The sequence below is a fragment of the Crinia signifera genome, chromosome 3 (assembly GCF_055691185.1).
Source record: "Crinia signifera chromosome 3, ASM5569118v1, whole genome shotgun sequence".
Classification (NCBI taxonomy): Eukaryota; Metazoa; Chordata; class Amphibia; order Anura; family Myobatrachidae; genus Crinia; species Crinia signifera.
Genome location: NC_139219.1, coordinates 176,189,379 through 176,205,693, shown reverse-complemented (window position 1 = coordinate 176,205,693; position 16,315 = coordinate 176,189,379). Strand labels below are relative to the sequence as shown.

The 16,315-nt window shown below is 46.0% G+C and overlaps 1 protein-coding gene across 2 annotated transcripts in view; it reads right to left on the bottom strand.

The window, feature by feature from the left end:
• Positions 1-16,315, bottom strand: part of ASCC3 (activating signal cointegrator 1 complex subunit 3) — a 718,547-nt gene that overhangs the window by 575,451 nt on the left and 126,781 nt on the right. For both annotated transcript variants that reach the window (XM_083176983.1, XM_083176984.1), the window contains exon 5: positions 5,967-6,087. In XM_083176983.1, the coding sequence (XP_083033109.1) occupies positions 5,967-6,087 (121 nt within the window). The remainder of the gene's footprint in view (positions 1-5,966; positions 6,088-16,315) is intronic.

The window sequence follows — 16,315 nt, the reverse complement described above, 5'->3', positions numbered from 1 at the left end:
CTGGGTACCGTTTCAGACCCGTTCAGACCGCAAAAAAAACGGGTCTGAAAGTGTAGGACCCTGCTTTTTTACCATTTTAAAATACCGGTTATTTTAAAACTGTAAATTCACTCTGGACCTTTCAGACCGCACATATTACCGTTTTGAAACGGTAAAGAAACAGCAATATACCATTTAATTTGTGCGGTCTGAAAGGGGCATTAATAGCGCTAGTAGTTATCTGCAGATTCCCTGCCCTGGCATTTTCGGCACCATGGGAAGGAGCAGTTTTTGGCGCTTTCTGTCTCAATGGCGCTTCAGTCATAGTGCAGAGGCAGTTCCTGTATGCAGGGGACCATGCAGTTCGTGGTGGACACCGCAGTCGCCATATTCATGCTGCACGCAAAACCGGGGACTCACATGAGGGGACCCCGGTTTTGATGTTGCTGGCTTAACACAGCACTTAGGCCCTTATTCTGATCGGTGCGGATATATCCGCGTGCGTTCGGCCCGCCGATGTTTTGTGTCTGCGCATGTGCAGAGGCGTCTCTGCGCATGTGCGAGCGGGGCGTACGGCCAAATCCCGCATGATATGTGAACACTCCGAACAGGGGGTGGAGAGGGGCGTGAAGGGCTATTTGGGCTCATTACCATATGCATACGCCCCGCGTTTCATGGGAGTTCCCATGAAAACGCTGGGCGTACGTATGGTAATGCGGCCGTGACGCACATGTAGGGGGCGGACATATAACATCGCCGGATGTCAGCTGCCCGCCCAGATCCCTGCTTTTGCACGGAAAAATGTCCGTGTGGTCTGAGGTTGCGGGTGCTGGTGGAGCACACGGTCCTGCATTCGATGGTCTGCGACCATCGAATGATGGGGGAGGTTCCCTTAGATGGAGGAGGCGTATTCCGTGAAAAATACACGTGCGGTCCATTCGGACAGCTTCTTACCGCATACGGACGGAGTTGGCGATCCGTATGGAAGGCGGGGTTTCGCACGCACGGTCCTGGCCGCATAATCGGCTCCGGCCGCACCGATCAGAATAAGGGCCTTAGTGACATAATCTGTGCTTCTCACATGTTCTGAGCTTGTTTCACTGCAGAGCAGGAAACCCTTCCCCCATCACCCAAGCTGCACACATGTGTGATGTTACAGTGTGAGGCTAGACAGTGTGATGTCTGCTAATAGGCAAGTGGGGTTTAGGACACAGAAATAAGGGGACCAGTATACTTTAACTGCGCACATTGTGAGGTGCAGGTTACAGACATACATATACTGTACATGTAATACATGCAGATTATACACTGTATAAAAGGGCTAACACTCTTAAAGAGATAGCGCTTTTAATAGCTGCAGCACATATACTGGAAAGTGTCATGTGCCTTCTGCCCTCTGCAACACATACACTGTGGAGTGTCATTTGTTGTCTGATGGCTACTTGTTAGCATGTAGCCAAAAGCGCGCCCACAGAGCACTGGTCCCGCTCTGGGTAAGCTCCGCACCGCGTGATGGCGCCGGAGCTTACCTGCATTTTTATACTGAGACTGACATTGAAAAATTTCACACCCGTGGTAAACTGCCCTGAACAGTATAGGAGGCAGTACCCTGTCCCAGTGTAGGCAGGGGGTTGTGCGGTCCCTGTGCAGGGCACCGCCGATACCGCCGCCGCCATCTTGCCGCACAGTCACCCGGGGACCCCACGGCGGGGGACCCTGGGATAGTACTCACCACACGACGTCTTCAGACTGGACTAGGGGTGTTCGGCATGCCAGGTGTGTTTGCGCTGCAGCGCAATGCCCGCGGTAACATCACCCACGCAGGACAGTGGTCCTGTGGCAGGGACAGCTCGGTACCATGAAGTGGCCTGCAGCTGAACCCTTCCCCTAGTCTCCCACGACACAGTCCCAAAATAATAAAAGAAAATAAACAGAAGACAAACTCTCTGGAGCTCTTCCTGATGCGTGCTTCTCCTGAGTCACATTTTTTTAAACTGACTAGAGGGAGGGGAGGAGCCAATACACCCAGTGTAAAGTTTTAGATGTGCCTGTCTCCTATGGATACCCTCTTTACCCCAATCGTTATGAACGACTTCCCTGTATCCCATAAGAATGTAAGAGAAACAGTTTTTGAGAGTGCACTATTTAGTGAACTCAATATAAGGGACAAAATATCTGGAGCATCCTAAAGCGAGATCAATTGTAATAAATCGTAATAATTACAGTGCACAAATCTCTACAATCTATTTCAAACCTAACAAACTAGAGAGGATAAGATTGTATCCATTTGCCTTCAACAAAGTTGCTTATAAGGACAATAGTGTGACACTGTATCAAAACAATAAAATAATCTGCTCTAATGAATGGTTACATATGAAACAACATAGGAACACCAACTAATACAGTAGTGTCCACCAATCTGTTGAGATCCAAAGAACCTTAATAATAGCAACTAGGTGTAAAATATATAATCAATAATAATCAGTACATATCAGTAATATTCCCATATATAAAAGCACTATGAAAAACTATGCATGATCATTATGAAACGTGTTTAATTGAAGCATCCATACCTTAGTTATAACCACATTTTCTTATCTTTATTGCACATCTACACTATCGTCTTATAAAGAGGGTGTACACCTCTTTAATATATTTTTCTGAGTAAAAGTTATATTTGATGAACATGTAACCATCAGTTGGACGTCTAGCATAACTATCTTCAAAAGTGCACACCCAATATCTCTACTATTCTTGTTTCTCCAATTTAGAAAGAGAAGGGAAGGGAGGCCCCAGTGCACAACTGAGCAAGAACACCAGTACATTAGTGTCCCTAGTTTGAGAAATAGATGCCTCACAGGTCCTTAACTAGCAGCTTCATGAAATAGTAACCGCAACCCGCTAGCAATTTCTCGCATTGAATAAATTTCCCGTAAACCCGGTTCAAGCTGTGCAAACATAATAGCACAAGGGTTTTCTAATCATCCATTAGTCTTTTAACACGACTGGCAAACACAATGTACCATTGGAGTACTAGAGTGATGGTTGCTGAAAATGGGCCTCTACACACTTATGTAGATATTCCTTTAAAAAACAGATGTTTGCAACTCGTCATTTACCACATTAAAAATGCATAGATTGTATTTCTGATTAATTTAATGTTACCTTCATTAAAAAAACAGTGCTTTCCTTTAAAAAAATAAGGACATTTTTAAGTGACCCCAAACTTTTGAACGGTAGTGTACATTACGCATTTAACTTCCAAACATAATGCATGTGAAGCAGATGTGGAGTAACATGTTACATGGAATAGCATACTTTATTAGGCCTTTACTGCAGAGGACATTACTATACCACTACATATACAGATGTAGCCACGCTCATCTATCCTGTTGATCTGGCTTCGCTATGGGGCCATGTCCCGTGATGCGCACTATTGCAAAAGTCTGTAAATAAACTGCTTCACAACCAGGTGGCAATTGAGATACCTTACAGTAGACCTTATTCTGGTTGACTTGAAAGGCTGCTACATACGCAGCCTTGCGACTCCCCCAGACGTTGTGCACCACTTGCAGGTCCGTCCGCACCCCCCCCCCTCCTTTGTACACATGGTTCGCTGGCACAGCTGCGAATGGATGCTAAACATAAACATCCATTTACAGGCTATGAGGAAAAACCCACATCAGCGTTAACGGGCGTTTTCTATGGGAACACCCATGAAACGCTGGGTGTTTTTAATACCCCAGCCCACGCCCCAAGTCTGGGGTGCATGGGCCTGCTGAACAGTCTGCTTGCCGTGGTCGAAAGCACCTGGCGCATGTGCATTTCAAAAACATTACACTCACATGCGAGTGTGTCAATAAACATAACCCCCAGTATGTGAAGCGTCATCGGTAGGCCTTCGCTTCCACTTTTAAATTAATTATGCTACGTGATCACTCAATCAGCCCCAGGGCCCCTGCGTGGAAATGCCGAAGCTCTGTAAGGGTAGGTTAAGCTTGGCAAATATTTCCCCACTGAGTCCCTCTGACTGAAATTGTTTCTATGTGGGAATATCAAAAAAAGTGACGGGGGAGACCACAAGACTGTAACTGCATTAACTGTACATTGAATACAGTTTTTAAGATAATGCATACTCATACACAGAGGCTCATTTGTATCAGATGTTACACAGCATGCCATGCGGAGAGACTCAAGTTCAATTCCCTGGTTGTTGTAGTGGTGTGTTTTGCTGCTTCCAGCGGCGGACATCTGATTGTGGTTAAGAAACCTAATTTCAGGAGAAGAGATGCTACTCTGTAGAAAAGCTATTCACACAGTGGACTTACTGCAGTGCAGAGCACTACAGCTCAGCGTCGCTGACTTCAATCCACTCACACCCTGTAACCTTCACCCATCCATCAGTCAGCCGCTGTATCTTAATGTAATTGCCAGTTCCATGCTTACGGTGTATACAGCACAAAGCAGTGCGTTGATCTACACAGCGGCTCATTTGTATTTACTTATTTACACTAGGTTGTACTTTCACAAATGAATTGAATAGTGGTTGACCCAGTGACTATAGAGTTAGAGGAACTTGTTTCATAGCACGGCACCCAAGAATTCCATGTTATAGCATCTTTTGCCATCACATACCATATAGCCGCATACGATGCATGCGATGCGATGCAATGCGATTTTTTTATTGTATAAGCATCCTAATGGGTGCTTACAATGTTAAATGCACCCCCACTATCAACGCGAACCCGAAGCGTGGCGAGCGCAGCGAGTCCGCGAGGGGCGGCGGTACGCGTCCTTTGACCTTTTCATACCCCCACTATCCATGCCGGCGTGGAGTTGACTTTAGATAGTGTAGCGAGCCCCGCGAGGGGACGCGTATTACTTTACATGTATTCCGCTGTGCTCACCACGCTTCGGGCTCGGTGGCTCGCCACACTATCTAAAATCAACTCCACGCTGAAATGGATAGCGGGGATATGAAAAGGTCGGAGGACGCGTAACGCTGCCCCTCATAGGCACGCTGCGCTCACCACGCTTCGGGTTAGCGTTGATAGTGGGGGGTCCTTTAACATTGTAAGGACCCATCAGGTTGCTTGTACAATAAAAAATCGTATACCATCGCATGGTATGGCATATGATGCCATACAATTTTTTATTGTACCACATCGCGTTGCATTGCATAGCATTGCATACCATCGTATGCCTTATTTAGTCTTATGGTATACGATGCGATGGGCGCCGTGCTAGGAAGACATTGTCTATCATCTATAAAGTAACCCCATTTTAATGCATAAGCAACACTGATCAGTTGATAATCTTAGTTTATTAGAAAAACCCTGCCCCTGAGATTAAAACAATGGGTACTTATGTAGTATCTGGGCGTCCGATTTAGAAATCGGATCGCATCGCATGCGACCAAATCGTATGCGATGCGATGGTCAAGATTTTTCCATAGGATTCAATGTTAAAATGGTCTGAGTCCATTTTAACATAGAATTCAATGGGAAAAAGTGGTCCGTTTCCTTTCCCCACTATCCAAGTGGGCATGGAGTTGGATATAAACCTGTGGCGAGCGTAGCGAGCCACCGAGCCCGAAGCGTGGCGAGCGCAGCGAGCCCCGCGAGGGGACACAGAATACTTTTTAAGAAATATGCGTTCGCTCGCCACGCTTCGGGCTCGGTGGCTCGCTGCGCTCGCCACGCTATATAAAATCAACTCTATGCCCACTTGGATAGTGGGGAAATGAACAGGACCTTCTTAACATTGAATCCTATGCAAAATCGCATCGAATCGCATCGCATCTGATTGTATGCCTTAAGGTAAGGCATACAATCACAAAATCGGCAGCCCAGATACTACATAAGTACCAAACAATGTTCTACACCCTTTTATTGCCATACAGATAGAGCTAATTAAAATTTGTGTACCTATACCAATTTCAAAAATAAAGACACACATGATATGTAAGCAGTTGTACTATTCCCTACCTTGTAAAGCACACATACTGTTATCATTGTTCCAGACAGGGTAGTTTGCCACAATTGTTTGTCTCTGTTGTAAAATCACTTCTATGACGGTAAATCCCTCAGGTCCAAGTAGCTCAAATAACTATAACAAAAAAAAAGTATAAACCAATAAATAATGTAAAATGAAAATAAAGATAACACATTAAAAAAATAAGTAATATATCTTTACATCACATTAGTATTTTCACAAATCAAGATGATATTTTCATTAGATAATAACTGTTTAGAGATGATCCAGACATGATAGGCGGCACTCACAAGACTCCAGAACTTTTCTTAAACAAGTTAAAGCACTCTGTTTATTGACATTTGGGGACCGTATCCACGTCCTCCACGGATTTGGTGAACAAAAGTCAATCAGATATACATTACATAAATTGCCGGGATATCATCAACATGGCCATTTCGGCAGAATGACGGCTAAAAAGGTAGAAAGTGCTGGTGCAGAGAAAGTCACATATATATATAAGGCACTTAACATCGGCACTAAACATTCCTAGATTTGGGGTGCCCTATGGTTTGTGACCACATTGTTTAAAAATAAGTCACAGAGTCATGTATTGATCAATGTATATACATAGCCATCAGATTTCAGGCATGATATCTGGTCTAAAGCTCACAGTAACTTTGCTTTTAAAGGTAAGGCAATTACCAACACACCTGTTGCAAAGCACCTAGGGAAATAGTTGACACCGGCTATGATAAATAATTGAAAACAGGGTGCATGAGAAGAATGTGACCACAAAGAGACTAATTCAAAAATTAATCTACACCATATATACTCGAGTATAAGCCTACTTTTTCAGAACACATTTTTTTATGCTGAAAAAGCCCCTCCTCGACTTATACTCGAGTGAGGGTCCCACTTGAGTCAATAGGTTTTATCATTTTTTTGTTGTAAAATTAGGTGCCTCGGCTTATATTCGGGTCGACTTATACTCGAGTATATACGGTAATAAACAAAATGCACTTAACATCGGCACTCACCATTCCTATATTTGGGGTGCCGTAATGTGATGGCTATGTTTATGGTAATTATTTTGAGCAATAGAGTAGGACCTGCAGAAAAGTGGGGCCCCATGGAGGGAGCTGCAGTGATCAATACATGAACTAAATTTCCACTGTTTATTAGTATTAGTTAATTTAATAATTGCACAGCCCCTGTGATTTCTATTTAAACAATGTGGTCACAGACCATAGGGCATCCCAAATCTATGAAGGGCAGCTACGATCATTACACATCACTGCAAAGTAATCATGGTTCCATAGAAAGTGCAGGGCTGGCAACAGAAATCTTGGGGCCCGGTACACTGATATATCTGCAGGAGCCCAACATTCTGCCCCCTTGAGCAGGACATTTTCAGTACACTGCATAATGTACGTTTTTTTTATTGTTAAAAAAAAAAAAACATAAATTAATATTCACTAATACCGGAGGGAGGTTCAAGGCAAGTACCCTTACAGGAATCAGGGCAGATGCCTTTATAAACCATTGCTAGGCACTGCACTGATGCAACCATGCTTACAGCCCCTGAGCCCCTCAGAACCTTGGGGCCCCTCACAACCTTGAGGCCTGGCACAGGTGTCCCCCAAGACCACCCTTGTTGCCTGCCCTGAGAAAGTGTAACTGGAAGTCTTCAGTTTAGTCTCCTTGCATCTAGTGGATAAGGAGTATGTTTTTTTCCATTAACTACTACCTGAAGCCTGGATTTAAACAACAGAGAATGGGAGCTGTAGCTCACAGAGCAGCCAGAGGACTAGTGTGAATTGGGACCGCTCTTTCAACATCCACAACAGTCCTGATACTCAAATTTTATATGCATCTAGAAATGACACAGTTTACAGCAGTATTTCTTGATTAGCGTATTTCCCTGCATGTTAACAACTCTAATGTTGATTCTCCTTAGACAGTCTTCTACTGTAGGTCTGACATTTGTGCTTACAAGTGGTAATTTGTAAAGTGCGGACATCATGGGGGAGAGAATTCAAACCTTATAAAGAGAGAGTTGCCAATAACAACCAATTAGATTCAAGCTATATTTTATATAATGCACTAGACCAGGGGGCCTCAAACTATTTTGCTCTGGGACCCCATCAGACAATAAAAATAATGACAGGACCCCAGCAAGTGACTGCAGAAGGTCATCACATCACATGTGCAGTCAGAAGACAGCACATACAGGGCAGCGTTTCGGAGGCACAAAATGATGGGAGGAGTCTGAAGTAGCAGACAATTCAACAGATTTATCAGACTCCTTGAATCACTGACTGAGATTAGAGAAGTCATCAGCCTGACGGTCAGCAACATGGAGTCGCGACCCCATGCTGAGGAGGTCGGGACCCACTTTGGGGTCAGGACCCACAGTTTGAGAACCGCTGCACTAGACAAATGATAGACTTAGGGCAGTATTCAATGAAAAAGTTCTCCGTGCATGGAGAGCGTTTTATTTAGCTCTCCATGCACTCTCCGTGTTCCGGAGGGCTCGCTGCCACTCCTGCTCCCTCTATTCAATGTGGTTAAGACTCGCCGCCACTCGCGGCGAGTCTTAACCCCTGCAGGGAGCAGGGAGCTTTCAGGGAGCCGGAAGCAGCCAGAGAGATTAAAGTCTCCCTGGCTGCTCCAGAGGACTGTGGAGGGGAGGGGGGCTCTCCAGGACCCAGGCTGCACCCCCCTATAGCCAGCGGGGGACCCAGTATTCACTGCACCGTTCGTGCATAGTTACGTTCGGCTGCAGTGAATATATAAATATCTAATGAGCGGCTCGAGCGCTCGGGCCCCCTGCTGGCTGCACTGTGTAAAAAAAAAAAAAAAAATGTAAAAAAATATTTTTTTTTTAAATTAAATATATATTCATGTGCTATAAGCACATGAATAAAAATAAGATGCCCCTTCACAGGAAAAAAAAACTGATTTTTTTTACACCAAAATTTAAAAAAAAAACCTTTACGTTCAAAAGTTCACATTCCAGCTCTCCATCAAAAGATGGAGAATTGCTACACGGAGAGAGACGGAGAAAATCACTTAAAAAGACGGAGAATATTTCACATTGAATAGGGCTGCTCGCTTTTGGAGAGCAAAATGCTCCATCCAAGGCGAACAAAGCACAAATTCTCCACAAAACACGGAGAACTTTTCTCATTGAATACTGCCCAGAGTGTTCATTCTAGCATCCGCCATATTTCAAAACCTGTGCAGTTCCTCTTCCCTGCATGGGGTGTCGCTGTCTGCCGTAGTGCTTCTAGCACAGTGTGGTCTGTATGTCACCACTGATATGCAAGCCAGACCTGTGCTAGAAGCACCACAGCAGAAACCGATACTCCAGGCAGGGAGGAGGAACTGAATGGGTTTTCAAATATGGCGGGTGCTAGAATGAACACTAAGGGTGAGATTTAATAGGATGAGAGATTCTGAAGGTGAGAGATTTGGTAAGAAATTTCCAGTTTTTGTAAAGCAGCAATCATTTACACTGCAAAATCAAACTGGTTACCCTAAGACTGCATCTGACAGGTTGCTATGAAATCTACTCAGCTAGATCACTTGAAGGTTTTGCACCTCATCCACATATCTTTTAACCCCTTCCTGACAGAGCTAGTTTTTGCGTTCCTGACAGAGCCATTTTTTTCAAATCTGACATGTCTCACTTAAGTGGGGATAACTTTTTTTTGCTTTTACTTATCCCAGTGATTTTGAGATTGTTTTTTCGTGACACATTGTACTTCAAATTAGTGGTAAATTTGGGTCGATACAGTCTGTGTTTTTTTGTGAAAAATACCAAAATGTCGTGAAAAAATGGAAAATTTAGCGATTTGCAAAATGTTAAATTTTCTGCTTGTGAGACAAATAATCATACCACTCAAAATAGTTAATAACTAACATAGACCATATGTCTACTTTATGTTGCCATCATTATTTCAACTTCCTTTTCATTTTTTTGGACACTAGGAGGCGTAAAATATGAATAGCAAATTCTCAAATTTTCAAGAAAATTTCAAACACTGATTTTTTTAGGGACCAGTTCAGTTCTGATGTGACTTTGAGGGACTTGTATGTGAGACACCCCCATAAATGATGCCATTTCAAAAACTGCACCCCTCACAGTATTCAAAACAGCATTTTGGAAGTTTGTTAACCCTTTAGGTGTTTCACAGGAATTAAAACAAAGTGTAGGTGAAATTTCAAAATTTCATTTTTTTTGCAGAGTTTCAATTTTAATACATTTTTCTAACGAATACAGTAGATTTTACTAGAGAAATGTGACTAAAAATTGATTCCCCCAATTCTTTTGTTTTCATAAATATCCTATATGTGGCCCTAGTGTGCACGGTGACCAAACCACAGGCTTCATAATAGAAGGAGCACCTACTTGATTTTGGAGCCTCCTTTTTATGAGATTATTTTTTAGGCACCATGTAGGTTTCTAGGCACCATAAGATGCTAAAATTTAGGAACCCCCCCACAAGTGACCCCATTTTGCAAACTACACCCCTCAGGGAATTCATCTAGGGGTATAGTGTACATTTCAAACCCCCAGGGGTTTCACCAATTGTGGTACAACTGGGCAGTGAAAATAAAAAAAATTAATTTTTCATTTTCACAGCTCAGTTGTATCAAAATTGGTGAAACCCCGGGGGGTTTGAAATGTACACTATACCCCTTGATGAATTCCCTGAAGGGTGTAGTTTGCAAAATGGGGTCACTTGTGGGGGGGTTCCACTGTATGGGTGTTTCGGGGGTCATTCAACCAGAATCTGTGCTGCAAAATCCAAAAATCACTCCTTCTCTTCTGAGTCCTGCCATGCACCCAACTGGTATTTTTTGGTCACACATGAGGCATTGCCGTACTCGGGAGAAATTGGGGCACAGATTTTGGGGTGCTTTGTCTCCTTCATTCCTTGTGAAAATGAAAAATTTTGAGCCAGATCTGCATTTTTGTGTAAAAAAATGTAATTTTTTACACAAAAATGCAGTTCTGGCTCAAAATTTTTCATTTTCACAAGGAATGAAGGAGACAAAGCACCCCAAAATCTGTGCCCCAATTTCTCCCGAGTACGGCAATGCCTCATGTGTGACCAAAAAATACCAGTTGGGTGCATGGCAGGACTCAGAAGGGAAGGAGTGATTTTTGGTGGCGGAATGAATGGTGGGTTCTATGTCGCATTAGCAAGACCCCCGAAGCACCAATACAGTGGAACCCCCCCACAAGTGACCCCATTTTAGTCACCAGCTTTGGGAGGGGGGCTGGCGCTGCGGCTGGCGGGGGGGTGGGAGGGGTGCTGGCGCTGCGGCAGCCGGGTGGGTGGGAGGGAGGGGGGCTGCCGGGTGGGAGGGGGGGGGGGGGGGGCTGGCGATCGGTGGGGTATATACACACACACACACACACACACACACACATATATATATATATATATATATATATGTGTGTATATATGTATATATATATATATATATTTATATATATACATATATATACACACACACATATATATATATATATATATATATATATATGTGTGTGTGTATGTATATATATATATATATATATATATATATATATACATATATTTTCAGTGCATATATTTTATTGTACACCTTTTTCAGCAGCTTGATGCTGCTGCTGCTGCTGCGGGGGGGAGGGGGGAGGAGGGCAGCGCTGCGTGCGCTCCAGACGCTCCGGGGGAGCCGTTGGAGCCGCTGCTGCTGCCGGGTGAGTGCCCGGCGGGTGCGAGGGGTGGGCTGCACATCGGTGGTGATCGGTGCTGTACCTGACAGCACCGATCACCACCGATCCCTGTGTTACCGAGCGGCTTAGCCGCCGGTAACACAGGAAACGCTGTGAATGGCTGTTCAGATTTGAACAGCCAATCACAGCGATCGCCGACCGGGGGGGGCACCCCTGCCCCCCCTGGGCGGCGAGGGGGGATGTCTGCTGTCAGGGACAGCAGACATCACCTAACTGTCACTGCGTCTCTAGACGCAGTGACAGTTAGAAGTCATGACGTACATGTACGTCAAATGTCGGGAAGTACTTCCCGACCATGACGTACATGTACGTCAAATGTCGGGAAGGGGTTAAATCTAACATTTGTATACATCATGTAAAACAAGGAATTTGGTACTTACCGATAATTCCCTTTCTACGAGGCAGCAGGGGACACTGCAGTAATGACGTATGAGATAGAGTGGGTGCGTAGGAGGAGTCGGCACTTAAGTGAAAATTTCATCTGTGGCTGGCTCCTCCCCCCTCTATCTCCCTCCAGACCCCAGTCTTAAAAAAACGTGACCGAGAGAGGAAGGGGACAGGCAAAGCGGAACCACAGACTGGAAAACAAAGAATACTAGGTAAACACCTCAACCAACAGTCATGCATTCTTCAAACCAACCACAGAAAAATAATATAATCTGTAAAAATACAGAACTAGCAGGACCCCCAAACAATCATGGCAGGAGCGGGACTGCTAAACAGAACCAAAGCGCTGGGCGGGCGTGCAGTGTCCCCTGCTGCCTCGGAGAAAGGGAATTATCGGTAAGTACCAAATTCCTTGTTTCTCCTACCGCAGCAGGGGACACTGCAGTAATGACGTATGAGATGATACCAAAGCCACTACACCCGGGAGGGCGAGCGCTGAGGATCCTGTAAGACAGCTCTGCCAAAGGAAGAATCTTCCCTGGCAAACCTATCAAACTTGTAAAATCTAGCAAAGGTGTTGGAGCCTACCCACGTGGCGGCTCTACAAACCTGAGTCAGTGACACTCCCCTGGCAGCCGCCCAGGAAGTACTGACCGATCTAGTAGAATGGGCAGAAACATTTTGAGGAACCTGAATGCAGGCTTTTGCATACGCCTCCTTAATAGTAAGGCACAACCACCTGGCCAGAGTCTGCTTCGACGCTGGCCAACCCTTCTTTTCTGCCCCAAACAAAACAAATAAAGATTCCGTCTTCTGAAAAGAAGCAGTCCTATCCTCATAGATGCGTAAAGCTCTTACGACATCCAAACTTTCTGAAGACCCAGACAGGGCCGGAACCACAATCGGCTGGTTCACGTGAAAGGAAGAGACTACCTTGGGAAGAAATTTAGGATTAGTCCTCAGTTCTGCCCGGTCTCTGTGAAAAACCAAGAAAGGAGGACGGCACAGCAAAGCCCCCAGTTCTGAAACTCTCCTGGCCGAAGCCAATGCCAAGAGCATCAGAGTCTTCCATGTTAACCATTTCAAGTCCACTGAATCCAGTGGTTCAAAAGACTCAGATTTGAGAAACTCCAACAGAAGCCCCAAATCCCAAGGTTCAGTCGGTGGAACAAACGGAGACTGCAACCGTAAAGCTCCTTTCAGAAAAGTCTGCACCTCCGAAATGAGTGCCAATTTTCTGTTGAAAAATACAGACAAAGCGGAAATCTGGACCTTAATAGAACCTAACCGAAGGCCCTTGTCCAGACCTGCCTGAAGAAATTCCAAAAGGCGAGGCAACTGAAAAACCGCTCTCTCCACCTTCTTCCTCTGACACCATGCCACATAAGACTTCCAAATGCGGTGATAATGCTTAGAAGTTACCTCCTTCCTAGCCCTGAGCATGGTGGGGATTACTGTCACTGGAACACCCCGCCTTTTTAACAGGTCGGCTTCAACAGCCACGCCGTCAAACGTAGCTGCGTCAAGCCTGGGTAGGCGAACGGTCCTTGCTGCAACAGATCCTCCCTGAGAGGAAGACGCCACGGAACATCGGCCTGAAGAAGCTTCAAGTCCGAATACCAAGCCCTCCTTGGCCAATCTGGGGCTATTAATATCGCTGAAGCTGACCCTCTTTTTATCCGTTTGAGTACCTGTGCTAACAAGGGAAACGGAGGGAAGATGTAGATGAGGTCGAAATTCCAAGGGATCGAGAAAGCATCCACCGCCCAGGCTCCCGGATCTCTGGACCTGGCACAGTAACGAGGAAGCAGGTGATTCAGTCTGGACGCCATCATGTCGATCTGAGGAGTCCCCCACCGGCGCGTGATGAGTTGGAAAATCTCCGGATTTAGGGTCCATTCTCCTGGATGGAAATCCTGGCGGCTTAGGTAATCCGCCTGCCAGTTCTCCACTCCCGGAAGGAACACTGCTGCCAGACTGGACGCATGAGCTTCTGCCCATTGCAAAATTGGACGAACCTCCTTCATTGCTGCCCTGCTCTTCGTCCCGCCCTGCCGGTTTATATAAGCAACCGCGGTCGCATTGTCGGACTGGATCATTATTGGCAGACCCTTGAGCAGGTCCTGTGCCTGAAGGAGTGCCAACCTGATGGCCCTGAGCTCCAGAATGTTTATTGATAATTTGGCCTCCTGAACAGACCAACGGCCCTGAAAGGTATAACCCTGGGTCACAGCACCCCAACCTCTCAGGCTGGCATCCGTCGTAAGAATAGTCCAAACGCATGGTCTGAAGCTTCGGCCCTTCAAAAGATGAGAAGTTGACAGCCACCAGTTCAGAGACAGACGCGCCTCCCTTGAAAGAAGAATTCTTTTGTGGATCTCCAAGTGGGATCCCGACCACTGGGACAGAAGACATCCTTGGAAAGTTCTTGTGTGAAAACGTCCATACTGTAGAGCCTCGAAAGAGGCTACCATCATTCCCAGTAAACGCGTGCATGTGTGTGCTGACACCCTTCGTAAGGACAAAACGTGTCGCACCATCCTTTGAATAGCTCGCGCCTTGTCCAAGGGAAGCGAGACAGTCTCGTTTTCTGTGTCCAAAATGAGCCCCAGGAACTTTAGTTTCCTTGACGGTGTTAGATGAGACTTTTTGAAATTTAGAACCCAACCATGGTCTACCAAAAACTTGCAAGTCACCATGGCGTGCTCTACCAGCTTCTCCCGACTTGGCGTTTTGATCAGCAAATCGTCCAAATACGGAATAATTGTTATTCCTTGGAGTCTGAGTGCTGCAATCATACACGCCATGATCTTTGTAAAAACTCTGGGAGCCGAGGACAGGCCAAATGGAAGGGCCCGAAACTGGTAATGGCAATCGTCTATCGCAAACCTCAGAAAACACTGATGGGGTTCCCAAATTGGCACGTGCAGGTATGCATCCTTGATGTCTAATGACATCAAGAATTCTCCCTTTTCTAGAGACGCCACCACGGACCGAATGGACTCCATTTTGAACCGCTGATAACAGACATGGAGGTTTAAATCCTTTAAATTTAGGATAGGCCGCACCGAGCCGTCCGGCTTGGGCACCACAAAGACGCTGGAATAGAAACCTCTGCCCTGCTGTGAAGCCGGGACTGAAACCACTACTCTTGCGTCTAAAAGACCCTGGATGGATCCACGCAGAGCCTGACTTTCCTCCTCTTTCTTTGGCAGACCTATCCGAAAAAATCTTGAGGGGGGGGTCGACGCGAATTGCAGTTTGTATCCCTGGGAAATGCTGTCCAGAACCCATGCATCCCTGCAGTGGGACCTCCAGATTTCTGCAAACTGCAACAGACGCGCGCCCACAATGGAATCCCCCACGTGGGCTGCGAGACCGTCATGCCACTGGTTTGTCAGCGGCCTTGGGATCTGGCCTGCGGGCAGTGGCGGGTGCAGTCGGGGCCACTCTGGCACCTCTTCCTCTACGGCCTCTGAAAGAAGAGAAGCCCCCTCTTGCCTTACCTCTGAAACCTGATGGGCCACGAAAGGCCCGAAAGGAAGGCGCCACAAATTGGCGCTTAGGAGGCGGAGCTGCGGAGGGTAAAAACGCAGACTTACCACCCGTAGCCTGGGCGATAAGCTTGTCCAGTTCCGCACCAAACAACATATCACCTGAAAAAGGCAGAGCCTCAACCGCCTTTTTAATTTCAGCCTCAGCCTGCCATGGCCGCAACCAAACGGCCCTCCTGGCCACAACAGCTGAAGCCGAAACCTTTGCTCCAAGGGACGCCACGTCTGCAGACGCTTCCCCTATATAAGTGGAAGCATCTCTGATAAACTCAGCCAAGGACAATAAATCCTCCTTAGGACTGTCCTGCTCCAAACCAGACACTAGCTGAGAGGCCCATACCTCCATGGCCCGAGCCACCCAGGCAGAAGCCAGCGCTGGTCTTAACAAAACCCCCGCTGTGGAGAAAATAGTCTTTAAGGTAGTATCTAACCGCCGATCTGGCGCCTCCTTCAAGCCGACCGCCCCCGGAACTGGAAGAGTCGACTTCTTTGAAAGCCTAGAAAGAGACACATCCGGCGTAGGCGGAGCCTCCCATTTTTCCCTGGATTCAGGGGAGAAGGGATAGAGAGATTTAATGCGAGAAGAAATCTGAAATTTCTTATCCGGAACTTTCCAGATATCTAACAG